The 27,570-nt window shown below is 34.4% G+C and overlaps 2 protein-coding genes across 4 annotated transcripts; both read right to left on the minus strand.

Moving 5' to 3' along the window:
* Window positions 1-139: 139 nt before the first annotated feature.
* On the minus strand, window positions 140-8,949 carry LOC110417784 (putative phospholipid-transporting ATPase 9). 2 transcript variants are annotated; one of them, XM_021430308.2, is made up of 12 exons: window positions 8,662-8,949; window positions 7,205-7,792; window positions 5,114-6,465; window positions 4,831-4,941; window positions 4,132-4,408; window positions 3,812-3,900; window positions 3,615-3,723; window positions 2,550-2,759; window positions 2,067-2,192; window positions 1,867-1,965; window positions 1,260-1,451; window positions 140-1,087 (listed from the first exon to the last, which is right to left on the minus strand). In XM_021430308.2, the coding sequence occupies exons 2-12, from the start codon at window positions 7,595-7,597 to the stop codon at window positions 458-460; spliced, it is 3,588 nt and encodes a 1,195-aa protein (XP_021285983.1). In that variant the 5' UTR covers window positions 7,598-7,792; window positions 8,662-8,949; the 3' UTR covers window positions 140-457. The 2 variants fall into 2 exon arrangements, with proteins under 2 accessions (XP_021285983.1, XP_021285985.1); XM_021430310.2 differs by lacking the exon at window positions 8,662-8,949 and adding an exon at window positions 8,109-8,432.
* Window positions 8,950-14,054: 5,105 nt separating this feature from the next.
* On the minus strand, window positions 14,055-26,464 carry TGH (SWAP (Suppressor-of-White-APricot)/surp domain-containing protein). 2 transcript variants are annotated; one of them, XM_021430603.2, is made up of 17 exons: window positions 26,155-26,464; window positions 25,041-25,131; window positions 24,855-24,949; window positions 23,515-23,618; window positions 22,479-22,540; window positions 22,311-22,385; window positions 21,210-21,364; window positions 20,667-20,742; window positions 20,478-20,564; window positions 20,250-20,327; window positions 19,553-19,697; window positions 17,976-18,468; window positions 17,520-17,798; window positions 17,317-17,445; window positions 16,806-17,012; window positions 14,847-15,629; window positions 14,055-14,738 (listed from the first exon to the last, which is right to left on the minus strand). In XM_021430603.2, exons 1-16 carry the CDS (start codon window positions 26,287-26,289, stop codon window positions 14,853-14,855), a joined length of 2,988 nt encoding a protein of 995 aa, XP_021286278.1. In that variant the 5' UTR covers window positions 26,290-26,464; the 3' UTR covers window positions 14,055-14,738; window positions 14,847-14,852. The 2 variants fall into 2 exon arrangements, with proteins under 2 accessions (XP_021286278.1, XP_021286277.1); XM_021430602.2 differs by having other exon boundaries at window positions 14,055-15,629.
* Between the last annotated feature and the right edge of the window lie 1,106 nt (window positions 26,465-27,570).

Here is a 27,570-nt window from a genome sequence, read left to right on the forward strand (position 1 = left end):
AGAGCTGGACAACAGGGTTGGGTACTCACCTCCAAAAAGCTGGAGGCCGATTCTGTCAGGGGAATGGCAAAAGGAAGAGAGATGATTTAATGGTGTTGAAATAGGTTTCTGAGAATCATGCAGGACAACATGAATAATGTCATAAATTTTCTTGCAGATTCAAGAACAATTCAAAATTAATTAACTTTTGTTTCTATATCCTTACTTCTTATCATACAAATTACAACTTTAGCTGAAAAACGTGATATGGGCTCATAGAAATAAATAAAAGAAGATGGTTCCAACTGAAAAGGTTGGATACAAGGCTGCATCGGTTGGGTTGACAGGAACATCTTAGGGACATAACTTTCTTGTCAAGAAACGCAACTATCTCGATGTTAAATTATGTACATTTAGAAGAAACCTAGCAGCACAAGTAATATACAACTATCTTGAGCTAGAAACTAAAGGATAACCATCAATGATCCCCAGCTCTCTCTTTAAAGCTTTTAGATTTTGCTTCAAAACGTGCGGTATAACCTACTGTTGTGGGACGTAGTGATCTCTGCCTTACCATATGACAGTACTCAGGGTCATCGCTTTGCCCATCAGATCTTATCCACTGTATCATCTGATGATACAAGGGGAAAAACCGCATTTGAATGGCAGAGTAAGTGAAATATGGGAGAAGTGAGCCTATCAGCACAAGGAGTGTGAGAAGCCAATACAATCCAGATGGTGCACAGGCTTCAACAAAGACCTGGTAGGCGGTAGTTGATATGTCTGGGTCCAGGGCTCCATAAGCCATGAGGAATATATACCAGAATATAATGCCGCCCCAGATGAAGAGATGTTGTATATATGTAAAATAGGTGATGGATAGTGCCATTTGGCAGTTAACTACCCAGACCGTACACGTATACATGGTAGCGCCAAGGATTTCCAATCCAACAACTTCCCCACCTTTGCGAAAGGCTTGATGCTGCATTGCTTGGATGCAGAAGAAGAAGATTATGGTAGCACTTAGCACTCCATTAAATGCCCAGCCAAGGATTCTAAGCCAGCTAAACAGCACATTCTGTATGCCTTCTTGGTATAATAGAGGAAACTGCAACATTAAGTAGAAGAGAAATGAGATATTATCATCACGGTGGCATTTTCTCTCCAGTATAGAATTTTAAAAATATGTTAGTTTTCTACTTCAATCAACGAAGCTAAATAATGCCATTCAAGAATCTATCACTTTGTGGGCAAAAGAAAACCACTTATACGAGAGATACCTTCAGACACAAACGGGAAGAGACATCCTGGTCAAAAACTCCCAGAGCAATCACAGGAAGTGATGTGAAGAAGACATTATAGAGGGACAGATACCAATCGTTGTACACAGCTTGCCCCGAGAATGATGCATATATCTCAAAGAAGAAGATAGTGAAACCAAATGCAATATTCTTGTAAAAGAAATAGCATATCTGCAAAACAGTTCAATCATCTCAATTTAACTGGTTGATATTGGATGCTTGAAAAAGAGCATTAATCTGGTTTCTGGCATTTGATTGTCATGGCTAAACAAAAGGATTAAGAAAAGGTTTAATTTTTCTACCATAGATTAAAAACCAAATCGATTTTCAGACCAAAGAAAAACGAAACAAAATGCGACTCATAGTTTGAACTTCTGGGAATTTAATAGTTCAACAGTACAAGAATCATATTGGTCAAAACCCTATTCATTTTAAACTGTTGTTCCTGATTTAACTCAAACATCTTCCGAATTTGTGGTGATATCAAAATTCCAAATTTAACTTTGTGATAAAAACATTGGTCATCTCAATTCCAGGTTAGATTGAGAACACTTCAAGATTAACATCTCAGAATTACTTATATTACCATTGATGAGATCCGTCTATAACACCAATGTCCATGCACAAGAAGCAAGCGCTCCAAAAAGCGGAACTGGGCAATTGCTATATCACTTGACATCACAGCCTGAAAATTTTAGAAGTGGGTATTAGAAAGATGGAGAAAGCATCAAGTAAAACAAATCAATGCACCGGCTTTACACATGAAGCAATCTATTTAGCATTTACCTGCATTCCTTCCACACCACTGATACCAACTCCAATATCAGCTTCTTGAAGCATACCAACATCATTTGCTCCATCACCAATCGCTAGAGTTGTACTACCCGTTTTAGTTTTAACCAGTCTTGTAACCTGCATTTTTTTTTCAGATAATTAGTTTGAGTTCTCCTTGGAATTGCTAGAAGCAAGCCAGAGCTTGGATGATGTTCTTGGTTATAAAAGTAAGTACTTGATAGTCAAGTTGATGTGGGACAAATTTCATCATTCATTTAAAACTGACTTAGTTTTTAAAGATTCCAGAAGTACTATAAACAGGCTAGTAGCTCTTGAAATCTCAGTTCAACACTTTCTTCTGTCAGAATATGTTATCCCTAAGTATAACATGCACAACTTACACCACTTTTTGCTCACCATAGGAACAAAATCAAATAGAAATTATTGCATTAAAAGAATATATTTTATGCACCATTGAAAGATAATATAACTTACTAGTGCCTTCTGTTTAGGAGATGAACGACAGCAAATAACTGACGCACAGCCAATGGCAAGTTCTAGGAAACTGTCTTTGACATCATCTTCCAGAGCACAAGTTAGTGACTTCCCATCAACAATTAAAGCCAATGCCTCAGAATTTTCACTTGATGAAGTAAGCAACTGCTTCCCTTCAGCTATCTGCTGGCAAACGCTTGCCTTAAATGCCTAGAAAATCAAAAAGATCTCATCAAGCTGACAAGCACACTCAAAAGTTGGACTAGATTTGATAAGAAACCACTTTATACTGGTTACCAAGAAGTTGTCAAGACATGTGACTATAAAATCCTACTTTTGTACTGGGGCAAAAACGTATCTCAAAAACTGTTGAAGGGAGCAAAATCTTTCTTAAATTATTTTAATTTATGCCACTCACATAGTTCCTATGTGTTATAATTGAGCCTATCCAGGAAGTAAGACATGTGAGAGTGATTTTTTCATAAATAAATGAATTAAAGCAGAAAAAACACCTCAAGTAAAGCTCGAGTTAATCTTAACCCCCAGTAATGAGGAGGATGTCAGTGTCAACTGCACAACTTTACCAAAGAGCCTAAAGCTGAGATTTGTCATGAGGTTTCACATTAAGCATTCGATGAGATAAAATGGACAAAATAAACTGGCAGAGAAAAAGGTCCATAATGCTTTTGTATATGTCGATATAGATGAAGAGGAAGACCACGAAAAATGTTGAGTTGTCCCATTTGTCCACAAATTAGGAAACTTTTGTTGCAACAGTTAGTTCATAGGACAAAAATAAATGGAAGGATTTAATCTGAATATAAACGAAGAAAGCCGCTGAGAATTTTTGAGTTGATATGCTATCGCAGTCCAAAATGGTAAGAAAATCTGGAAATATAATAAATGAAAAATATATATTGTTTACTGGATTTAAATTGAACATTCTCAGTGACAAGCATGGTTAAAAGGAGCAATTTGTCAAATGCTGTAATGCCTAATCACCTTAAATGCAGATAAACTTAAAAGGAGGGAAAAATAAAGCCATCAGTTGAAGTTAGAGTCTACCGCTGCAACAGCAGATTTGTCCTCTGCTTTCTCCAATGCCTTGTTTTCTGGAGTCTCTGAATTTATTACTATTTGCTTCATTCCTTGTCTAAGCAAACTACAGGCAAAGCTGCAAAATTCAACATAACAGTTTGAAAAGTCAGCACATTAAAGTTTACATCAGATTTTATTGTAAGTATTAGCAATACTCATTATACCCAATATTTATTGCTGTCTCCATCTTATCTCCTGTCAAAACCCATATTTTGATCCCAGCTTGTGCAAGTTTGTCAATGCATTCAGGAACCTATCCAGAAGAAACGGCGAAATACTCAATATAAAACCTTAGAATTGATCTTAAAAGTGATTCAATCCTCCAGTATTCGAGCATGAAATGAAAAATGAATTAGAACAAGTCATATTTATTGACTTAGTTTGTAATGATAGTTATTTCTACGTTCATAGGGAGAATAAACAAAAGCTGAGGGTTATTTTGCTGTGTGATGATAATGCTTTCATTAAATGCCATTAAACCCACCCCATTTTGAAGTTTGTCTTCAACAGCAGTAGCACCAAGAAGAATAAAATCCCTCTCAATCTTTTCTGCCACTTCCTCAATCATTTCTTCACGATCTGCACTCACTAAGTTCTTGGCTTCTGTGAATTGCTCATTGAACTCAACATATTCTTCCTCATCTATTTCACGGTATGCAAGTACCAAAGTCCTCAAACCAGCATCAGCATATTCATTGATGTGCTCCTTGGTTTGCTCTGCAAATTCTTGTCCATTCTTTGCAAGTCTTTCAAACACGACACTGCTTGTTTGGAGAATGAAGATGTACTTAATGTAATCTGTTTTCAAGCATTTGTATACTGGAAAGAACTACTAAGCAACGTAATTTAGCCAGTCAAGATATATACAATTGCCCTTCCCTTAGTTATGACAGAAAAATATTCATTTTTACGCAGAGATAGAATGAGGTCTCCAGTTGTTTCTTTTTTGGTGCTAGAGGTCAACCCTTCCCACCCCATTTGCCACTCATCTAAAAGCGAAATGGGAAAAAAAAAAAAAAAGAGATGCAAACAGAGTTGAAAAGCTATTGCAGGAGCCATGCCACTGACCACTAACTTGTATTTTCAGTTTTTCACCAATGTAATGCCTCACACCTCAAAATTTTGCTATTTTCATTATTATCACTTGCTCCAATAATAGTAAGTTCTGTTTCAGATTACAAACCTGTCGGCACCTTTACAAAGTAGTAGCAGCTTTCCCTCCTCATTCCTCACAATCACAGACATCCGCTTTCTTGAGCTACTAAACTCCAAGATGTTCAATAGGTTATAAGATCTGCAAAAGAGAAAAAAATGTTCCATCATGTTGAATACATATATGAAAATACCATTAGCTACTAATACCTAAATTGAAATGATAAAGCCTATGCATTCTGCCACAGCTAAAGTTGACTACGAAGGAGGGCCTCAGAATAGTTTATTAACTATTGAGCATTAAAGATTTTGACCTTTCAACTTTTTTGCCAGAGACTGGGTCTAACTCGAATAATGAAATGCTTGTTTGTGTCCTCTCATAAAACTCAAATCCCAGTTCTCTAGCTGCAACCACAAATGCTGCCTCATCAGGTGATTCAGCTTCATAAGAAATTCTTCCAGTTTCTTCATCCACTTCAGGTATTGCAGTATGGCAGGTAGCCAATAGTCGTAAGAACTTCTGGATTACATCTGCCCGAGTTTCATTTACCCAATTACCATTAATGATTCTGTCATCCACAAAATTAAACCCTTTGACGGATGGCTTTTCTTCCTCAAACTTCTCTACTTGGCCCTCTACCTCTGTCGCCTCTTGAGCCAAAGGTGAACCCTTTCTCCAGGCCAGAGCTCTCTCAACTTCAGTAATTCCATAGCCATAAGATATTCCAGCTACAGAACATTTGATAAATTCCATAGAGTTGCAAGTCAAAGTTCCTGTTTTATCGGAAAGTATGGTATCAACCTGGCCAAGTTCTTCATTTAGATTTGAGGTTCGAGCACGTGCTGGCTTGTCTGCTTCCTCATAGTACATGTGCGGATCTTGGTTGATGAAAATGCTCTGGAGAACTTTGACAATTTCAATGGATACATACAAGGAAATGGGAATCAAATATGAATACAACATGAGGGCTGTCAAAAATTGCAAAATTGCTGCAACTGCTGCTTTTTTTGGGTTATAATAAATTGTAGTCTTATCTGGTCTAAGGTACCATCTTGTCATTCTTCCATTTTCCAGGTCCTCCCTGGTTGCTATCCCAAAGAAAATTGACCCAATAATAGACAGCACAACCAGGACAGCAAACAAAAAGTACACAATCTTATCCATCCTCTTCTCAATCTTGCTTCTCTTTGAAGGAGGTGCTGTTGAATTTTGGATAACCTTTGTGTCGTGGCCTGTGAAGATAACTGCACCAAATATATAATCCGTGTTTCGTAACTTGGAGTCCCTAAGTAGAAGCTGCTGGGGGGATAGAGGATGCTGCTCTTCTCCAAGTTCCAGACTGCCAACAAAGGAGTACAAATTTGCATTTGGATCTTCACATCTAATGACAGCCTTGAAGTTTTGAAAGCTTGATTCCTCATGCATGCTTGAAGTTGCTTCCAATGCTTGTTTTAGTTTCAAATTGGTTTCTCCATCAAGGTTTGTTGTTTCAACGTAGCAAATAGCTTCATCGTAACTTGATGAGAGCAAAATGAGATCCGAAGGAAAGAATTCATCCTTTTCCACCTTGACTATATCACCAACTTTCAAATCCATCCATTTAGTATGTTCAAAAATACCATCACCTTGATGCACTTTAACTTTCCTGTTATTCACCTCAATGTCCTGCAATGTTATCAACAACTATTTTACGAGCTCAAGAAACAAAAGACTAATCAAACTAGAGTAAAAAGATATAAACACAAGAATGGCAGTCAAAAAAGAGAGATATGAAGCTTAAAGGAATAGCATCAACTCCACACACTAAAGAGCCAAAAAATATAAACAGACCTGTAGCATTCTATACACAGTTTTAATGGGGACTATGCACTACCACTTTTGATGTGAAGTAGCAATTAATGGGACTTAATTACTTTCACAGGATGCAGCATATTTGAATTGACTAAGAACAAAGAACACGTAAATTAACTGGTTGAAACTAACCCATCAGATAGATAAAGCTACTGCATCTAAACAGACAGACCTCTGCAATCCCTTTCCCCCTACCCCCACCTTTCGCTTGGTCTCTGCTGCAAGATAACCACTATACACAACCTCCCATCAAACCTGTTAAGTAGTAGAACCTGACAAGTATGTTTTCTCAAAAATCGTTTCCCTGAACTAACGAACTTTCTGACAATATCTTCCCAAATCCTAACATTTGCAGACCCAAAAATTCAGAAATCTACCATACATTTCCCATAATTCATAGAAAAATCATAAATTTCAATTGCAATTATGATTACGACTAGGAAAATTAGTTTGAAAAAACTGTTCACAGCTGAATATACACTTGTCACGTCATAATCAGAAACAGAATAGTACTAAACCATAAATGTGACATCTAAGCCAGCATCAGTGTTACCTGCTTTTTTCGTCTCCAATCTTCGACAACCTCCTTTCCCATGGTAGCTCCAATTACAACAACCAATGGAAGAACATTACTGACAGCTGAGTAAGGAGAGAGTGGGGTGAAGGACAGTATCGCACAGATAAGAAAATAAAAATTGGCAACCCTCCTGAACTGCTCAAACAACGATTTCGGGAAGAAGGTTGCAAGTGTATACTTTGTACTTCTGACATAATTATCACCATAGTTGAGGAGACCTGCCTCAAAGCATTCAGGGTCATTGCAATACACTACCCTTGAGAAACCAGGCCCTCCAATCAATGAGTGCTCCCCTTTGAAAGATGCTTTCCCACATGAAAAGGCATGTATTCTGCTAAAATGCTGCTTCTTTCTCCTGCCACCAGCCATTCTACGCAAATATGAATCGAATTGCACTGATTCAATCGCATAGACACCACCAAAACCAAGAAACTTCTTTTTTCTTCAGGAGCTGCAGATACTGATAAAGAACTGCAGTTCTCAAAAGATGCTTTCAAGTTTCAACACCCAATGATATTATAAACAAGATTCTCCAAAACCAGCTGCACATGAGATCCCGGAAAGCTGCCAAAGCAGGAATCAATCAGACCAGATCTTTAGGCCACAATTTCTATTTACGAACAGGCAAAGAAAGAAAAAAAGATGGAAAATTAAGGTAGTAAACACCAGGAAAAGCAAAAGCAAAAGCAAATTAACCACTATCAGAATTCTATATGCATTGAAGCTCTATTTAGAATAATTAACTCCCATAAAAAACCAAAAAAAAAAAAAAACCTTAAACCACTACAATGATAAGAAAAAGAATTCCCATTTCATAAATGAATATTCCATGAAGGAACAAAACAAAGATTGAGAAGCAAGTTTTGTTTCTGCAACATACATTGTCTCTTTTTTTTTTAATTTCAATTTTTGGTAGAAATTGTGGACCTGGTTGCCATGTCTCAACTTTGACTTTCAGCTAGAAGAAATAAACCAAAGGGGCGCAGTTAGTTTTACCCATCAAATCTCATTTAGTTCAACTCAACCACTCCATTACTACTCATTTAAAACCCAAAAAATTAATAATAATAATAATAATATAATAGTAATAAACTAATATGATACAAAGACAATAACACCAACCCTGACAGAAACCGAATCAGGTAAAAATGGAAACTAAACAGCTTTTGATCCAAAGTTTTTAAAAAGTTTTTAAAGGTACCCAAAAGTGTCAAACTGCTTAAAAAAGCTTTCACTAAATCCTGAAATACTATAATTATAGCAATTATTTGAAGGAATAGTGCTGACCAAGTCTTCTAGAAAGTCAATGAGAAAAAAAAAAAAAGGCTGTAAGAGAACTTGAAATGGAAGAAGAAGAAGAAGAAGAAGAAGCTTTTACAAACAAAATACAAAGAACGGAACTTGTGAGCAGGGTTTCAAGCTGAGAACATTACTTCATTCATAGTTTCTGGGATCTTCTTTTTCTTTGCAGACAACTGGAAGTTAGATAAGAAGCAGACAAAACTAAGGTAGATAAAAAAGAAAAATGGGATATTTTTTGTCTTCAGGTGATGTAAAGATAGAGAGAGAGAGAGAGAGGATTTAGCTGTGAATCTACAAGTGAGGGAAGGGCATTGACAGATGTGAGTTGAGATTGCTTTAAGGTTGTCAGAGAAGTGAAAATCTCTTCTTTTTTTCCTTTTTTATTTTTGGGTTTAAAAGACAGTTGAGAGAGAGAGATTTGGTACGTAAAGTGTTCAAAATTGTTTTAGCATAGTGGCGTGCTGGGTGCTGAAGGTATGGGAGAGGCTGCGTCTAAGAATGGTCAAACCACACCATTCACCAATCACATGCTCTAATTATTTTTTGGCTCATTTTTCTCATTTTCTCTTATCTTTAAAGAACAAGAAAATTGGGCTTCCCATCCTCTTATTATTATCCAATTTTTTTAAAAAAAATTAAGTATTGAATTTATCATTACTCAATGTCCTAGTATTGAAGCACAAGGAAACAAATTCCTTTATTTTTTTTAATTTCAAAAGCTAAATATATAGAGTTTTAAGGTAAGTAGAATTCTTGTTTTTATTTAATTAAAATTTTTATTTATCTACAATATTAAATAATTGTATAGTTTTAAATTTCTTATTTCACATGAATTCTAATTTTATTTTAATTTAAATTTTTATTGTATTTTAATTTTTAATACTAGAATAACGGTTACATAAGTAAAAAATTTAACTACATAAATTTTTATATTTTTCCTATATAATAGATTTCTTTGAATTTTATTTTTTTTATTTTTTGGGTGATTTTCGTAACCTTTTACACGAAATAGAACAAGAAAGTAAATGCGGTTGAGGTAGTTGGTCCTAAACCCTTGGGTCGGTTTCTAATTTTGAAGGTGATTATTGGAGCAGCTGTGAGCAATTTTAGCAGCTTGAAAGGGTAGGTAATGGGCCTCCATATTTTGCCCTTTTCTCCTTCCTTTGCTTTCAGAATCTGCCAAATGCAAATACCAAAAATAATCAGGTCCTCAATATTAAGCCGGCGCTTGATATTAATTATGTAAATTAGAGTAAGTGCTTCATTCTGGGATCGGATTTGAAAAGCCATCACATTTTGTTTCAACGCTTGAGAGTTTTTTTTTTTTTTTTTTTGCTAAATAATTGAATGTTCTTGTAAGCAGGTGATTGGAGGAGGGGAGGGAACAGGGGTTAGGCGGGCGCAGCCAGATTGACTCATTTTCCATGTGCCACGTGGCAACAACCCATATGATTAGAATCGGGAAGCCATTTTGTGGTTTTTCTGGTTGTATCCAATTATCCATGCAGATTTATCATTTTATAATTTAGGAAGGCTGTACTTTTTATATTGATAATAATTACGAATTCAACAACCTAAAAATAGTAAGATAAGCAATTAATCTGAAAGGAACAACAGAGTTAAGGGCAAATAAAAGTAGGTAAAAATAGAAAAGGAGCTGATTAAAAATAAAAAAAAAAAACAAATTTTCCTATTAAAAGCCATTGTAGCCGACAGAGAAATTTTGGAGCTGTTGAATCTATTCCTGCAATTTACAACCAAGAAAATAAAATAAAATAAAATGCAATACATAAATGGAATTATCTCAAAACCCTTTAAATATCTACCAGTCAAAAGGCCAAATACTCATTTAAGAAATTTGATTAAAATTATCAATGGAAAGACAAATTTACCCAAAATTTGGTATTCAAGACATACAAAATGAACCATAGCTAAGAAATGAATTCTTCAGTTTTCAATTTTTGACTTTGGCTAGTTGCTTAGGTTATTCTCAAATGAAGGAAACCTAAACCCAAAAAATTAGCTTGCATACCACTACTCTTGCCTCTCATTTTGACCATGATGAGAGCTCTTGTATTCTCACCTTTTCTGTTTTTCTTTGGCTACCTTGTGTTATTTCAACGCCAAAATCAAAATGGATTTTGTTATGATCCCATTTTAGATTTGTTTGATATTTTTATGTTTACAACATTTCAAAGAGAAAGAGAGAGATTGAATTGCTCCCCAAGAAAAGTAAAGAAAAGAAAATTCCAGAAAATTATGGACCAAGAAACAAAAGAGAGAGAGAGAAAATGATAATGCTTAGGTGTGACCCATCCAAGACCCTGGCCCTTCGTCAATAGGTGTATAAGGCACGTTAATGAGAAGTACAATTAACTTTAAAAAAACATAATAATTAGAAAAAAAAAATGTGAGAAACGGTCGTGTATAACATCATCATGGCTTATGAGTTTGACTCAGAATAGAATAAACTTAAAGACAAGTGATTCATTCATTAGACTTCATAAAAAGTCTCTGAATCTACTTGTTTTTTTTTTTTGTTGCTTATTGGCTTTTTCATTCCCACTATTTGAATATTGAAAATGCTTCCAAAAACTAACCAAAAGGCTTGATTTGGATTCGTTCAAAGCATACAAGATATGAAGAGTAGGTATGGTTAGAAATTAATGAGGTACATTAAAGCAGTTTGTGGTATTAATTGGTAGGTATGATAATTAGACACATAACTGCATGACAATGCTTAATTGCAATTCCTTAATTGAAAGTCAAGTGCATTCCGTATTAGTTACTTGAGCATTTAATTCCGTATTAGGACCTCTACTTGCACATTCTGCCTAACAATACAATTTTATTTACTGTAGATAATAGAAAAATGGCCAGAAATGTAAGAAAAAGATGGACATGTAAAGCATTCATGCTTGGACACACTTGTCTCAAAGGCTCATGAAACCCTTCCACAAAACAAAGGTACACGTGGCATCTAAAGCAAGCGCCACCTATGCTCATAATCAACGTATTAAAAATTCGTGACAGTTGTTACCAACAATATGCATCATGTGCTATAATGAATAAGATCTGGGGTGTTAGTTTATGGATCTAAACAAAAATATTATAGATAAAAGTATAAGTATTTCAAAATAATTTAAGTACCTTATCTTTAAAAAAAATTAAATTATAAATCATATTATAAATAAAAATATATATATCTCAAAAGCGATTCAAGTGTTTGTCTCAAAAAAGATGTTTCACATTCAAAAGATTTACTTTTTTTTTTTTTTAGGAAATGAAAAATTTTATTACCTAATCAAATGAGAAAACAAACACCGACTACATCATTAATCAACAATTCCTTGGATTTATTAGGTGGGTTATTATAAATTAAGAAACTCTCACCAATAGGAAAACCTAATTGGTCATAAAATCGACAGCTTTATTGCCTTCCCTATACACATGACGAATCTGGATGACTCAAACGAGACGTGCAGCTAATTTACCATCCATATACCTTAGTCCTCGACACACTCCACTGGGTTAGGCTCGGTAGGTTGTACAATTTCTAAGCCTCATTAGCTTTGTTTTCTAATAATTGTTACTAATTAATTCTAATGGCCAATAATCCTTGTTTTTATATATATACTAATAGACTTAGATCTATTAAATCTGATAATAGTCTAGTAAGACTTGTATATAAAACTCAAAAGAAAAATACGGATGGGATCTTTAAGATTTCTCTATGACCCCAAATTCATATCATTTAACTAATATTTTACTTGTAATTTCATTTAATTTAAGATTATCATTTAGTTTCTTAAATTAATTAAGAAACCTTATTTATTCATTAATTGTAATAATATCTATCAACACATTGCCATTGACCTTTGTTAAAAAAAAAAAATTGATGAAGTCTTTTTCATTACAATGTTTACTAATTAGTCCTTTTACCATATCATATTCCTCATGACCTTTATGGATGAATAATTTTCACTGTCACATCCAACTCATGTAATACTATTTAATGATTTTCATTTCTGTTTGATTTTGAAAACTACTTTTTTTCCAAAATAGTAATATATAATATTAATATAAATAATAAAGTAAAATACTTAAACACTTTTAAATTTTGATCAAAAATACACAAAACTCTATTAATTTGAAAAATTGACATTCCGTTTCTATCCGTTAGTCAAACATTAAGATTTTTGTTAGTTTACTAACATGATAAAATTTTTTGGATAATTTTACCTTGAAATATATCAAAAATTACAATACTAAATAAACCTTTATTTTTCATTTTAAATTTTTTTCTTTCTTAAAAAAAAAAACGTACTTACCTTATCTAACCAGATCTAGCCGGAGAATTGCACTTCCTTAGTGGAGCACCAAAGCTCCCTTTCGAGGGAGATGTCTTGCTCCCTTAGGGGAGCACCAAAGCTCCTCTAGATCGCGCTAGATCTAGCGCTCTTTGATGTTGAGGAGTGCGAGATTTGGCCACAAGGTGGCCAATCGAAGCAAATGAGCATCGATCAATCAAATGGTCTAAAAAAAATTAAGAAAAAAGAGAAGGTATTTTAATGTTTTTATCTTTTTGTTAAAGGTATTAAGGCTTTGGGTTCTGAATGTTTATTTTTCAAACAAATAGATTTTTGTGTAATTTTGGTTAAAACTTAAAGATGTTTGAGTATTTTACCCTAAATAATATAATTTTAAAACACCTTTTTAAAAACACACCAATCGAATTTCTTAAATCCAACAATCTTATGAAAATTGTTTGAATATCTTTGTCAATAGAAATGGTGAATCATTTATTCAATATCCAATATAATTTTTTTAGCATGTATATAACCCAATGTACTATAATTTTTATATTCAGCATCACATATTGGTAACATCAAAGTCATATAGACACAAAAGAAATTATATTGACTTTTTAAGTCTAAGGACAATTAATAAATTGTAATAATTTTTTTTTAATTATTGAAATTTATTAACTTATATGGAGTTTTTTAATTGGATCCTATTCTATGTATATATCTCATACAGTAAACTCAATTGTTTGCTTAAAGGTCACTATCCAAATGCTAGAATTAAACCATTTTATTTTCTTATAAAGGCATAACAACTATAAGCTGTAATAGTTTGTCACATTTAGCCTAAAACAATTTTAACAGACAATGAACTGAAAAACTATAACTCCTTACTTACTATTAGCATAGTGTTTTACAGTGGTATCAAATAATTTATGATCATATTTTATATGTCATAAATAAATAAAATACTTGTTAATATATATATATATATGAAATCAATAATTGATGCAATAATTTATTTATCTAATAAATAATAAAATTGACTTTTAATGTCTAACAATGGTAGCATGTCCCAAAATGAATGACCAAATTCTTTCTTCTCACTCTTCTCCATTTTTGACTCAAGTACTGTGTAAAGTCACTGAAAAGCCCTTCGTGTCCTCTTCTTCTTTCAGGTGTTTTGTTAGCCTAACATTTGAAAAGCAGTAAGCGAAGACTTGAAAAAAATGTGTGCATAAATATTATACTTTATTTAAATATGTATAAAATATTAAAAATATTTTAAACATATTCATATTATTGAGTAAACTCGTGGTGGTGAAGTGCCCTGACAGTGAGTTGAAGTTGAGTCTTCATAAGAGCTGTGGAGTATCTACGGAGGCAAACTCAAGTGCTCACGAGTAACTTGGCTCGTCGGGTACGACAAATTTGGGTGGAATTAACATGCAGGTCACTTCCATTTCAGAAGTAGAACCTAGAGGATGCAACAAGAGTTCAAATTTTTATCAAGAAGGCCAGAGAGGTACCTTGCCACTATTCAGCACAAACGGCATTCATAAAGTATAGAACAGCTGTATAGCTGTCTGTACGTATACGGCTAGACATATTTTATGTTCAGTTCAAACCCCGCCCAATACAGATACTGCCATCAAGGCTTTTGCATATTTAGAGCATCACCAACCTTCTAAATCCTTGACAAATTGGGCTCCCCTCCATCAACTTCTCTTCCCTAACCTAGCCCATGCTTCCCTGCGTTCAGTTAAATGAATCATTTTATCAAATGCAAGCCTCAATGGATTTTAACTCTCTCCCAACAAGATCTGGATGCAAACACAAAGCCTCAGCACAAGACCCACGCCAGTGAATAATCTCCACCAGCGTTTCAGTGGCCGGACCCTTTGCTAGAACATCAAACAAAAATGATCAACTGTCAAATTTTGGGGTTTGGTTCCATGCAGAGATACAGACCAAAACTTCTGTATGAAGATAGGAATGAAGAAAATATATACTTATGTTCAATCCCTCCGTTTTCGTTTCTCTTTCCTGCCTTCTGAATGTTCCCTCTCAGAACCATAACGGGATCTGCTGGGAGAGTCCCTATTTCTGTGTTTATGATGTTTTGAGTGTTTTCTGCTGCTACTGGACTTCTCCTGAGAAGATTTTTTCCTTCTCCCTTTTGACCTAGAATGGTTGCGATCTCGATAATCAGTGGATGAATCACTACATGAATCACTGCTTCTATGACGATGTCGCCTAGAATGTTTTCTATTCCTTTCATCTTCTGATGAGGAACTGCTGCTCCAGTTTCTTCGTTGTCTGGAGGGTAATTTGGCTTTCCTATCCTCTTGAGCAAACTTTTCCACATTGACCTTATCAGATATGTTCTCGGACAAACCATCAGTATATTTGCTACTATATCTCAAAGAACTGCCAGGAATGGATTCATTTTTTGAGGATTCACCCTCCCGAGCAGTTTCTTGTTGAGGGTTTAGAGAAGGTCCACTAACAGCATTAGAAGTACAGGAAGTTCTACCTTCAACAAGAATGATTTTTGCATTTTCAGCATCACTGTTAGGTGTTTCTATCTGGGAAGGAATGCTGGCTTTATTTGTCGAATAGGGCACATCAGGGGGAACCTCCAAGCCCAGTTCCTTTCCTAAGGATTCCAGAAAGTCACCTGCTATCAAACGATTTAGAGTTGTAGTTGCTGCTTCAATCTTCTTCTCTGGTTCCCCCACTTTGTTGGTATTAGAGTCTTCCACATCATCATCAGAATCATCAGAAAAAATAGCCTGCAGAAATGCAGATCAATGCAACAGAATGAGTAGCATGTCCCAGTCATATCATGCCTTACTGAGAAATAAACATTTCATATCAACAGAAATTTCCCCATCTGGCTCCGTGTGCACCCATCACTTGTAGGCACGTGCACACTCTTTTGAAAAAAGAGTCAGGCCCATGCATACAAGAAAAGCATTACAGTGAAACAGGCAGGCAGTCCAAGTCATATCATGCAGTGATGATAAAATAAATGTATTATATGGGTTAGGCACATGCTTTAGTGGTGCAAACAATATTGCATTTCCATAGAAATAGCAGTGCAAAATCAACTCCCATTCAAGTAAAACAAAATTTTCTAATCTACAAGAAAATTAAGCATGAATCAAATGATGAGCAAGCAGCAAATTGATCCAACTATTTTCTTTTCAAAACACAAACAGCAAAAGATATCCTAGTATCAGAAAGTTCAAATACTAAGGATATTATATTATTAAAAAGAGGCAGAACTGAACAAATGCATGTAAGAGATAACAGTCACCACTAACTGTACAAACTACCAGAGAACATGCATTCAAAGATTAAGGGCAGGTACAGAAAGGACGATGGGATGCCCGGTAGCAGAAGGCAGCACTTTGAGCCTGCTCATCTCTAACTAGTGAACTTAAGCTGAAACAAAGTTGTACGATACAATTTGTAGTATTCTGCTAGCTCTTCTGAACTCTAGATGCTATCAGAGTGAACAATCATCCTCATTGCATTGAAATTCAATTTCAAAAGTCATGAAAATTAAAGAGCTCCAAACAGAAAACCCAAAATAAATTATTTATGGATGACAAGAATTTCTAAAACGAGAAGAAATTGAGGAACATGCGTCCATGTGCATGTGAAACCAACAGTACAAAATGACGACAAAGAACTTTTTAGTCCAAGATAAACAGTTTAAAGCCTCACTGATTAATTATAAAGAGAAAGGACACAGAGAAAAATCAGGTCAGTTAGAAAAGTATGCTCACTCCAAATTGTCAGGCTAACCATTACAAATTCCAATTCTAGTTTGTGTTAAGGTTCCAAGTGCTTATAAATAGGAGAGAAAATTAACAGACAAAAGAATTGAAACCAAATGTAAGTTCCAATTTTAAATGAAAGTGATCAACTTCACAAACAGATTTTAACTGAACAAATAATACCTTATAGAGATCGACAGGCCTTTCAACATTTTCAACTTCAATTTCAATTTCCTTTTCAGCTACATCTCCAATTGTCTTATGAGCATCAGTTTGAGCAACAGGAAGATCTCTATTTGTAATAACATCTTCTAGTTTAGCACCTTTAACAGAATCTGGCATGAAAAGTAGAGAATCCATCTTACTTCTCATGCGTGGAGGTGGTGGTGGCTGCAAATGGAAATATTGTATTTTAGGACAGTGCAATGTTTTGCAAAAGTTATGAAAGTTCTCATCCCCTCCTTCAAGAGAGTGCAGTAAGCAAGAAAATAAGCAAACCTCGAAGACAACTAAAACCAGCAGACATGACAGATTTTATTTTTGGTGGGTGGGAACTAGGTAGAGTGGTAGACAACCCAATGCTTGTCCAAAGTACAAGCATGGTAACACGCATAAAACCTTTCATAAACCTTTTTCAACTAATTTAGGCTTATAAAATGAAAACATCTGAAAAGAAGCAGGAATTTAGGATTACCTTCCCCATATAAGGATCAATGAGATCAAAGCGCTTGCATAAAATAGGTAAAGGTCGCCATTGGAACTCTTCCCTTCTTGGGTACATTTTCTTTGTCACCAAATCTTCAGCATGAGCATCTTTAACTTGCTGTAAAATTTATTAAAATCTCAAAATCCAGCACAAAAGATTCAAAAACTAAAAGCACACCACCTTAAGATTACCTCTAGTCCACCAGAGGTAAACTGCATTCCAGTGGCCAAAATGTCAAATGGCTGTGTAGAGATCATGCTTTCCTTTCCCCGTTTCGCTTTCTCTATTGCCTCAGCAGCTGCCTCAAAATCCAATCTCTCACGAGCACGAGCTGCTTCTGACATATTACTAGCTGCACTAGACTCTGTAGAACGAAGTCCTCCTTCGTACTTTTCCTTGAGAAATCGCTCAAATCTTTCTTGCTTCGCAAGATCATCTTTGAATGGTTTTGCAACTTCTGGCAACTCACTCTACAATAAACAGAGAATACAAGGAGAAATTCAACATTCTGGACAAACAATCAAGCTGAAGTATGAAAAACAGTAAACTGAGGATATAAAATTGAGAAAATTACAGCATTAATAAAAAAAGAAAATTCCAGGTACTTGACTTGCATGACTTTGAAAAAAGAGATAAGCAGTACTTACAAATGATGAAGGATTTGTAAATGTATCCGATAGATTGAATTGGAGCTGAACAAATTCTCCAGAAGCAACAGATGAGCTTTTGGTCTCTTTCAAGCTTCTTTCCAAAGGTTTTTCTCCTAATAATTCGCCACGGCTCTCTGCCGTCATCTTCTGCACACTTGGTGAAAGTTTTCCATCCGATGACAGCTTGCCTTGATTGCCACATTTTTTATGCTCCTCCCAGAGCTTCCTTGCATAATAATCATGCCCATTTCCTCCAGAAAGAAAACTAAACAATGGATTTGACTGATTCTTCTTTCTGGAAAGATCCTCGAATAATTTACCACACCGAGCTACTAATGTTGCAACCCCCTCAATTAAGAGTTTCAGATTATTATCATCAGGAGGAGGAACCACAGGGGGAGAGGGAATATCAAGCTTCTTGAGAGCCTCGAGAGTGCCAGGAAATTTATGGTGTGGCACAAAATCCTTTGGGATTATAGGAGGATCAAACCTGAACAACAATTTAAAAAAAAAAATGAGATTAAGAATTAAAGGAAAACATAGAGAACTACAACAATTTGTTTATCTCTGATCTCCCAAGTATGCAAAACATGCAACAAAATGAACTAGGTACGGTGTTCCTGCTGAATGACTCAAAATATTCACCTAAAAGAAAGTTGCACTACAAGTAGTTGAATGTACAACATATTAGCTGCAGCAAATATGTTTCCTTACACTTTACAAGAGTGCATATTTAAATCTCTTTTAGGTTTGTTGGCATTTCAATGTATGATTCAATCAGTAAGTTTTAAAAGCTAAATTTTATATCATTATACTTCCAGTTCTATGTTAATGATTGTAAATTTCTCTTTTACTGGCATGATTATCAATCAAGAATTGGCAGCTTTAAGAAACCAAAAGTTCCACCATTACTCTATTTAGAAAATCCATCACTCTCCTATTTCTTTCTTGTTTAATTATTACTCTCACATTCTCTGTTTTCTGTTTGCTAAGCACTTCAGCTTTATCAATAGATTTTTTAATTTAGAAAAATCAACACAACTATCATATAAGCCTCAAAATTAATTTTTTTTAAAAACCATAATTCTACCTATCAAAAATACAAACAAACCAAGAGCTATCCCACCATAGAGAATTTCAATTAAAAACTCTGACCCACATAACCCAAACCTCCCCACCCCCCAGCGCCCCCCAAAAAAAAAACCTTCTCCCCAATTTGATAAATGTCCTGCAGGAAACTGAGCAAAAATTAAACACTCCAAATATAGTAGCCCAAAAACCCTTTTATTTGAAACCTTAACTTTACTGATCCACAATCAACAAACAAACTAAAGCTATCCCACTATAATTTCTTAAGTATTAACTTACAAACCCTGGCATGCACAACATCCCCAAACTTCCTACCACAGAAGAGGATATATTAAATTAAGATTTTCCTCAATTTCTAATGTCCTACAAGAATTACAGATTGAACATTATTTCTCCAAGTAAAAATGGGAAGATCAAATTACAGATTCAAAACAATGAGAAAAATGTGTCATGCAGCAATGCACCATCGACTACTTTACAATTACCTTTCTAACTGGTAGTCAGAAACTGATGCAACTTTGAAACCAGGCAGAATACCCTGGTCCTTTGCAACCACCTTTTGTTTACTCTCTATGCTCAATCTTGATGGCTCTTCAGCCTCTTCTACGTAAGTTTCTTGAAAGTCATAACCTAGAAAACAGCTATAACCTTCAGCTTGAAACTTAAAATCAAACTGATAAAACTCAGGATGAGTAGGCATATTAATGACAAAATTATTCACCCCATGGACACTAGCAACTACTTGTCTGAAAACTTTTGGCACTCCATGCTCTCCAATATAGAAGCTAGAGGCCAAAATTAGTTTAACAATATCAAAAACCAAACAATGAGGATACCTAATGAATCATAATACAGTTGGCATCTATGTCAAAAACATAAGCTGTGGGTAAAATACCAAATTTCATCACAACAGTAAACATAAGAAACATTCATCTATTAACAGAAACCTATAAGATAAGGATTTTCAAAAACTAAAACGAATCAATCACCAACAGCAAAAATGGGAAAGGAAGGTAATATCATGTACTGAGGAAAAAAAGGATAAGAGTTCTCAACTCCCCTATTAGCCAATGTCACTGATTCTTCTTGATAATAACACTAGCAATCAATTTTAGTTTGTAGGAAGCAATAAGCCTTGATGAATAATTCCAAGATGCATGTTCACAAAAGTAAAATACTAACCAGCAGCATAAATATCTTCATCTTCAGCATCAAATTCTTCAAGTGCACCAATTCCAAAACCAGGAGCAGCTTTTCCTGCTGGTAAATCTAAGCAAATTAGTTGAATCAACCTCTATTGATATAAATAACTCATGCAAGCAAGGCAAACTGGAGAAAGATAAAACAGAAAAAAAAAAAAAACCCTGGCAAAGGACTTGAAAAGGCAGCTCATAAGAAAACAGATCTTACACTTGGAACCAAAGAGACTATCTTTTATTGATGTAGGTTTTCTGTACCCAAGCTGCTTATTATTGGACAAGCGTGATATTTTCTTTTCTGAAAGCATTTACAAATAAAAAAGAAAAGGCAATAAGAATTAATGCTTCTGACAACAACACATAGTCACTGCAAACAGGTGTCCTTCAGGAAATTACATACCCCTAAACTCAGGAGCATGCTTAAAAGGATCATATCCTAAACCATGCAAGTCCTGCTTTGGGTTGAGCACAAAAACCTGCAGAAAGGAAATTATAACTTGAAACCATGCAATTTGCTTACATACAATAACTTAATTACCTTCTTGCATCACAAAAAACTGATCTCTCTATCTCTATCCCTCTTTGCCCATTCAAGCCCACAAAAGTAAGCAAATTGACAGATATTTTAGCCTCCAAAGCTTAAGCAGATCCTACCTGCCAATGCTAATACATAGATGGACCACACTAAAACACACTACAAATTTTCTATTCCAATTTGACAAAAACATAAAATACCCTGCCACTTGTTCAACATTCACAGAAATGGAGCAAATATTGATGAGCCAGAAGGCACTCTTTTTGAGGTTGTTATAAAAAGAAACAACAAAACAGTAACTTAATTATAAAGGTCATTCATGATTTGATTAAGGATCATAAAGATAAAAAAGAAAGACAACATCAATACTGATATAATAATTTAGGGTAGCAAGGAGAAATTTCTCACAGGTAAGCTTTGAGAAGACTTAGCATCATTAGTCGCAGGCTGCTCAGCCAAGCTTTCAGGCTCACCCTCAACAGGGTCATGATCAGCAGGGTGTGACGCCTTTGTACCATCAGAAGCAAATGCTAGAAATGCTTTTCTAGCTTCTCTACGAGCATCTATAATGAAAAATATAAGATAAGAATATTAATCCCCAAATTTAGTCACTTAAAATTAAAAATCATCAGAAAAAGCATATAAAGATCCCCCATCCGGTAAATCTGTATATAACAGCTAAGTGGAAAGGATGTTCTACATAAAGAGGTTTCAATCAATAAATAGATTAGGATCTATTTTCTTTTCCCTTTTTTTTTTCTGGAAGTGTGAGGAAAAGCTGCTTATGATCAAAAAATAGTAACATTTAATTATCATAGTATGGTGGGCTAGGAAGCACAGACATAGACATGCAATACAGGAACATCAAGATATAGACACACCACAACAATTTCTAAAAAAATTAACATGGGTACAACAGGACACTACGATTAAAAAAATATTTTTTATATATTTTTACGTAAATATTGATACTTTTCATTCAAAAATAATCAAATTCTTCACAATGCTTTCATGTCATTCAAAATTCAATTAAAAAAATGTATGTGAAAAATATACCAAAAAGGGTAAAGATATGCAACAGAAAGGCCACGGGCCCATGACCATATTAACATATTGCTATCTTTTTGGGCTTCAAAAACTTGATTTTAATGATGGGTTGATCTGGCTATTTTACTCTGATTAATGATTCCAAATTTGGGAAAGAAAATGCGGAGGAAAAAAAAAACCCTCCACCACGTGTCCAGCCATGTCTTGAGTGCATCCAATTTTCATTTTTGGTGTGTCCCCGTGTGTCCAACACATATCCTGCAATGTTGGGGGTGTGCCCGACACCAATATGCAGGGGTAAACAGCAAGTCTGTGCTTCATAGATAGTGGGCAGGTCCTAGTCTCTTAGATGTGTCTCTTAATTGTATGTACAACGTAAATCTTTCATAAATCCATTCTGCCCAATGAGCTAGATATACACAAATTGCAAAAGATTCATTATGGGATAGGAAATCAAAGTACCATATAGTGAACTTGCATTCGATTCCTTAATAGCACGGCCACGCCGCCATCCCATTCTCAGCAGCAATTTTACACCTAATCAACAAAAGCAAGATGAAGCTCTAAGTTGATTAATATCTAAACAGATAAACTACCTGGCAGTGAAGTATTTATAAATTCACAACAAACCAATAGACTCAGCAGCTGGAAGAACAAGTTCATCAGGAACAGGTCCAGGAATTGCAGATGGCCTGCAGAAAACACAGAGAACTAAATTAACAAAGCCAGAGAATCATAACACAGCTGTCTGCAAGCGAAATACCCCAAGGAAAAACATAAGACGTGCAAATCAGACGGTTTGCATATGCATGTGTGCACATGCAATTAGTGCATAGGCTGACACATCAATAGTGGAAAGAATACGTAGACAACAAAGAAAACACTAATGACAGAGAAGACAATCATGAGAATGAGGGAACAATGACAATGATGATGACAATTATGATGTCATCAAGAATCCCAAAATTAAAGAACACTTCCTTTGCGGTGCTATGGAAACAGTGGCTGTCTTATTTGATGCAGAGCAAGTGTTTGAAAACCAAAATACTCAAGAAATAATCTGAATTTTCTACCCAAATTCTCAAATATCAATAACCACATACTCAAAAATATAAAATCTCAATATCTCAATAGTTCATAAATTCAACCTTACCAGAAAACAAAATAACATACGCATTTATAACTAAGCCCTAATCCCTAATAAAATGCAAAATACCAAATGTAACCCTAAAACCATAATGCTGGGAAATTACTAAATTACAAAATATCATTAATATAAAATAAAGCCCTAGGTAAAATAATCCCTCAACTAGCATATTTCCATCTCCCATCATTATGTATGGAATAACAGAAACCACATGGGAAGATTTCCATATCCAACCAAATGTGTTCAACAGTCTCAGTCAGCAACATAAGGAGCAAAAATCAACAAGCATAAAATCGGGCTATATAAAATGGAAAATTAAATTCTTTTATTTCATGCATGAAATACAAGTTGCACTAGCAAAAAAATCAACATTCCTTTTGAGAGCACTTAATTAATTTTTAGAATATGAGTTTGCATTGAGAACCAAATTTAAATAGGCGACAATTGCAGTTCTAGCTTCATATCTAATGCTACAAATATTGCTGATCAGGAGAAATGAATCACAAACACTTAACAGACCTTTGCTTTTGTTCCTTATCTGCTTGTTTTCGAGCATACTCAGCAGCTGTAAATCCAAATGTGTCAAATTGAGATGATGTTCCCAAATACTGACCTTCCAATTCCTGAAATACAAAAAGAATGAGAAACCATAAGATTGAATAAAAATTCTTATAATTTGGAAGAAAATACTAACAAATCACCTTTTGCAATCCCTAATCATCCACCTATAAGTGATAAACGAGAAGACAATATACTGAAACCAATTTCTTTTCAAACGCCAACCATTGCTCAAAAGACAAAAAGTTATGAGGTAGAATTTTGAGTTTCTGTACATAATATTCTCATTATAGCCACAAATAACAAAAGTAGGTAAAACATTGAGTAGGTAATCTAATTGCAAGACTGCTTTAAAAGATTTCTATATAGAAAACAATACTTCATCCTTCAAATTCAGTTGTGATTTTATGAATTGTCTTGCAATGAAATATAATCTGCAACAAAGGCATCTCTGCGGGAAACTTTTGTTAAGAAATGCACAGAACAGATATTTCAAAACATAACTGTTTAACTAGAAAGATGCCTAAGCCTTTTATATGAAGCAATTCTTGTATAATAATCATCAGCTCTTTCCATATCGCAACAAATAAAAGATTTAACTAGTATTTTAGTGGATATTAGATAATATTAATAACCATGAGACCATGTCAGAGCTGTGAAAATATATTAAGAAATGACACATTAAATAAAGGATTATTATAATTGGGCCTATTGCATAGCAAAATGTGCATCAAATCTCTGGCACATCTATGGATGATAAATACATTGCACAACTCCAGACATGAAACCATGTCAGAGCTGTGAAAATATACAAACAGATGAATCTTTAAAGAAAGATCTATTATAAGTGGGCCTATTGTATAGAAAAATGTGCATCAAATCTCCGGCACACATATGGGATGATAAAGAAACAGCACAGCTTTAGACATGCAAATATAAAGGCAATATAAGAATAGAATATCTTCATAGAAAATAAAGAATAATCATAAATATACATATATTCAATATCCATGGCGCTACAAATTAATTGGACAAGATATTTCTATAGCTAAACTTCCAGATCAACATCGAATTGGGAATTTCAGGTTCTGAAAAAAGGCAACAGGAAAATTTCAATTCTAAACCAGGATCCTAGAAGTGCAAGTGACTGAATGGAAAAAGATAAAGGAAATAAACAAGTAAGACCAAATTAAGTTTTGTGTATAGAGCAAAATTCCTTCTCAAAACCAAACACACACTTAATCACTCCCATATTTGGTGAAAGAAAATTATAAAACGTGGGAAAATGAAATAGAACATACAGCTTTCTCATCTTCATCTAAAAAGTTGAAAATGCTCTGCTGTTTGACTTCAGCTCTGCTCTTCCGTGATGATGTAAATGACTGAGGCGCCCAACCTGCGAATATGTTTCACAAACCATAAGGCAGACTGAATTCCTTTAGCAAGTGAACAACAGCAGTCTAGTCAAAATGTATAAAGAGATATACCCTCTTTAGAGCCAACTGTATTGTAGTAACCAGCAGAAAATCCACCAGTAAATGCACCATGGAATCTTCTCCGTCCTTCTTCGTCTCTAACCTGAACAAATATAATTCAAATATGATAAAAATATAGTTTTAAATTGAATAAGCAAAACTAAGGATGCATATGTCATTTCACCTTTCCCATGAATAAGGACTAGGGTACTTTTAAATTGATTTTAAATTTTTTAACTTATTTCAAGATGCACATAAAAGAAAATTACTCATTTTCACTGTTACGTAACCTCTTTTTCTCTTCCATCCACCATTTTCATCTCTACCACCATGTTAGTGGATGCGCCAAAATGTGAGGTTTACAACATAAAAAAGAAAAGCCAAATTGATGGTAGCTGCTTTATTAGCTCATACAAAGCATGAAAAATGTCTTTGATCAGAATAATTCATTTTCCTGTACTTGCACTGTAGTTAGTACACAACCTAATAGCAATTGGCCCAATTCTCCTATACCGATTGAAACTATAAACCTTGGCACGATTGGACTTCCCAAAAAAACTGAACCAAAGTTTTCATGATTTATGTTCCTTGTCTGTTATGATATTCAAAGAATCATTAGTATTGGAGCCACCTGAATAGAGATATGGAAATTTCTTTTCTTTTTCAAAAGCGATTCCAAGACAAGTTGTTTAGAAAGAACTGCAAGAAAAGTGAATCCTATCAAAGGCTCCCATTCATATCAAGGAACTGATTTAGATTCAAATAGTACCTAAAAAACAAACAATATGCTTTGACTAGCTCAAGGATTCAAATTATACAAAGACACTGCCAATTGACAAATAGCAATTTTCTAAACAGAAAAATCGTAAACCAAACTTGAACAAAAAAAAACTAAGAAAATAAGAAAATGCAAGTTCCGTCGGCTTTCATTTCCCGTTTTCTTCATCTTCTTTTCCCCTAACTTTCTAGGCAACCAAACAGTGTTTAAAGGGACAATTTCTAGCTGAAAAAAAAAAACTAAACAGCACTCAACCTCGGATAGCTCTTTGGAAAGTTCAAATTTCTCACTCATAATCTCAGCCAAAAAAAATAAAAAAGACAAAGAAAAAGAGGATAAAAGTTATACCTCTTGCTTCCAGGCAGGGAGCGAGCGGAGGTTGCCAGAAGCTTCGGCAACGGCCTTTTTCCGACGGTTGGTGATCTCTTCCTCACGCTCTATCGGTGTACCGAAGAACACGTAATCCTCGTCGTCCGAATCCATACCTTGACTGATTTTGTTTGAAATCACAGAGATTTAATGCTATCAAAAAAGGACAGTTGTTTGATTAAAAAGGGCTTTGTTTTAGGTGAGAATTTTGGGGGCTTGCTGAGTTCTTGAAAGCTCTTGCCGTAGTCGGATGGGGGGAAGAAGAGGAAAGGGTGGGGAGAGCGCTGCCCGTTTTGCTATTGTTACATGTGGGCTCAGGCCCGGCTCGACCCAGTGAGTCACGTATTTTTTATTATTAAAATATATTTTATTTTAATATTTTAAATATATTAAATTAAATTTGACAAATCACATTTTATTTATTAATGAAATAATAATATCTTCGAGCTAAGCTTTGAATTTATAATGTTAAGCTCTAGCTAAACTTGAGTCGCATCTAGGCGGGCAACTCAATTATTGGACACCTCTAAGAAAATTAGAAAACTAAACTCAATTATTTTCTTTTCTTTTCTCTCTCAAATCATTTCAATTCTTCAATTTCATTGGATAATAAACCTCGCTTTCCTTTTATTAGTAATACCAGCTTTTACTTCACATACAATTTGCATGTAACTGGGAACAAGCTATAATAATCCTTTATGATCTATTTATTTATCTATATTTATAATATATAATATATGTAATAATGAGAAAGTCTGAAAATTTTATTGTTCAATATAAAGAAAAGTGATCATCAACATTTTATTGTTTAAGTGTGACTAACCGTGGAGGTGGAGGAAGAGGAGTGGTGATTTTAATTTTTTTAATTATATATATATAAATAAAAAATATATAATTTGTCATCCCTAAATAAATTAAAAAGTTAGTTTAGAGTAGTGGTAAGAAATTTAATCTAAATTTTAAATGTCTAGTTCAATCCTTTCTACGTTGCTCAAATTTGGAAATTATTTTTCTTGTCCTTTTTTCCTTAGTTCATCTAGGTTCAAGTTTTGAAATTATTTGTTTTTATTTTTTATTTTTGACTTAACTCATTTTTTGATTGAAAAAATATATTTAATTATTCAAGATTGATGACATTAAACTTGATATTAAGCGAGATTCATATTTGCAAAGCATTTCAACTTTTTCACAACTATACTAGTTAATGTTAAAGACAACAAAATTATGTTTAACTCAAATTTAAAATTATTTTTCTTTTTTTTGCCTTGGCTTATTTAGCCTTAAGTTTTGAAATTATTTTTTTCCTTAACTCATCTTTTGATTATAAAGATGGATTTAATTATTCAAGATTGATGATATTGAACTTGATATTATTCGACATCCATATTTTCAAAA

The sequence above is a fragment of the Theobroma umbraticum genome, unplaced genomic scaffold (genome assembly GCF_002168275.2).
Source record: "Theobroma umbraticum cultivar Fairchild unplaced genomic scaffold, ASM216827v3 scaffold_50.0, whole genome shotgun sequence".
Classification (NCBI taxonomy): domain Eukaryota; kingdom Viridiplantae; phylum Streptophyta; class Magnoliopsida; order Malvales; family Malvaceae; genus Theobroma; species Theobroma umbraticum.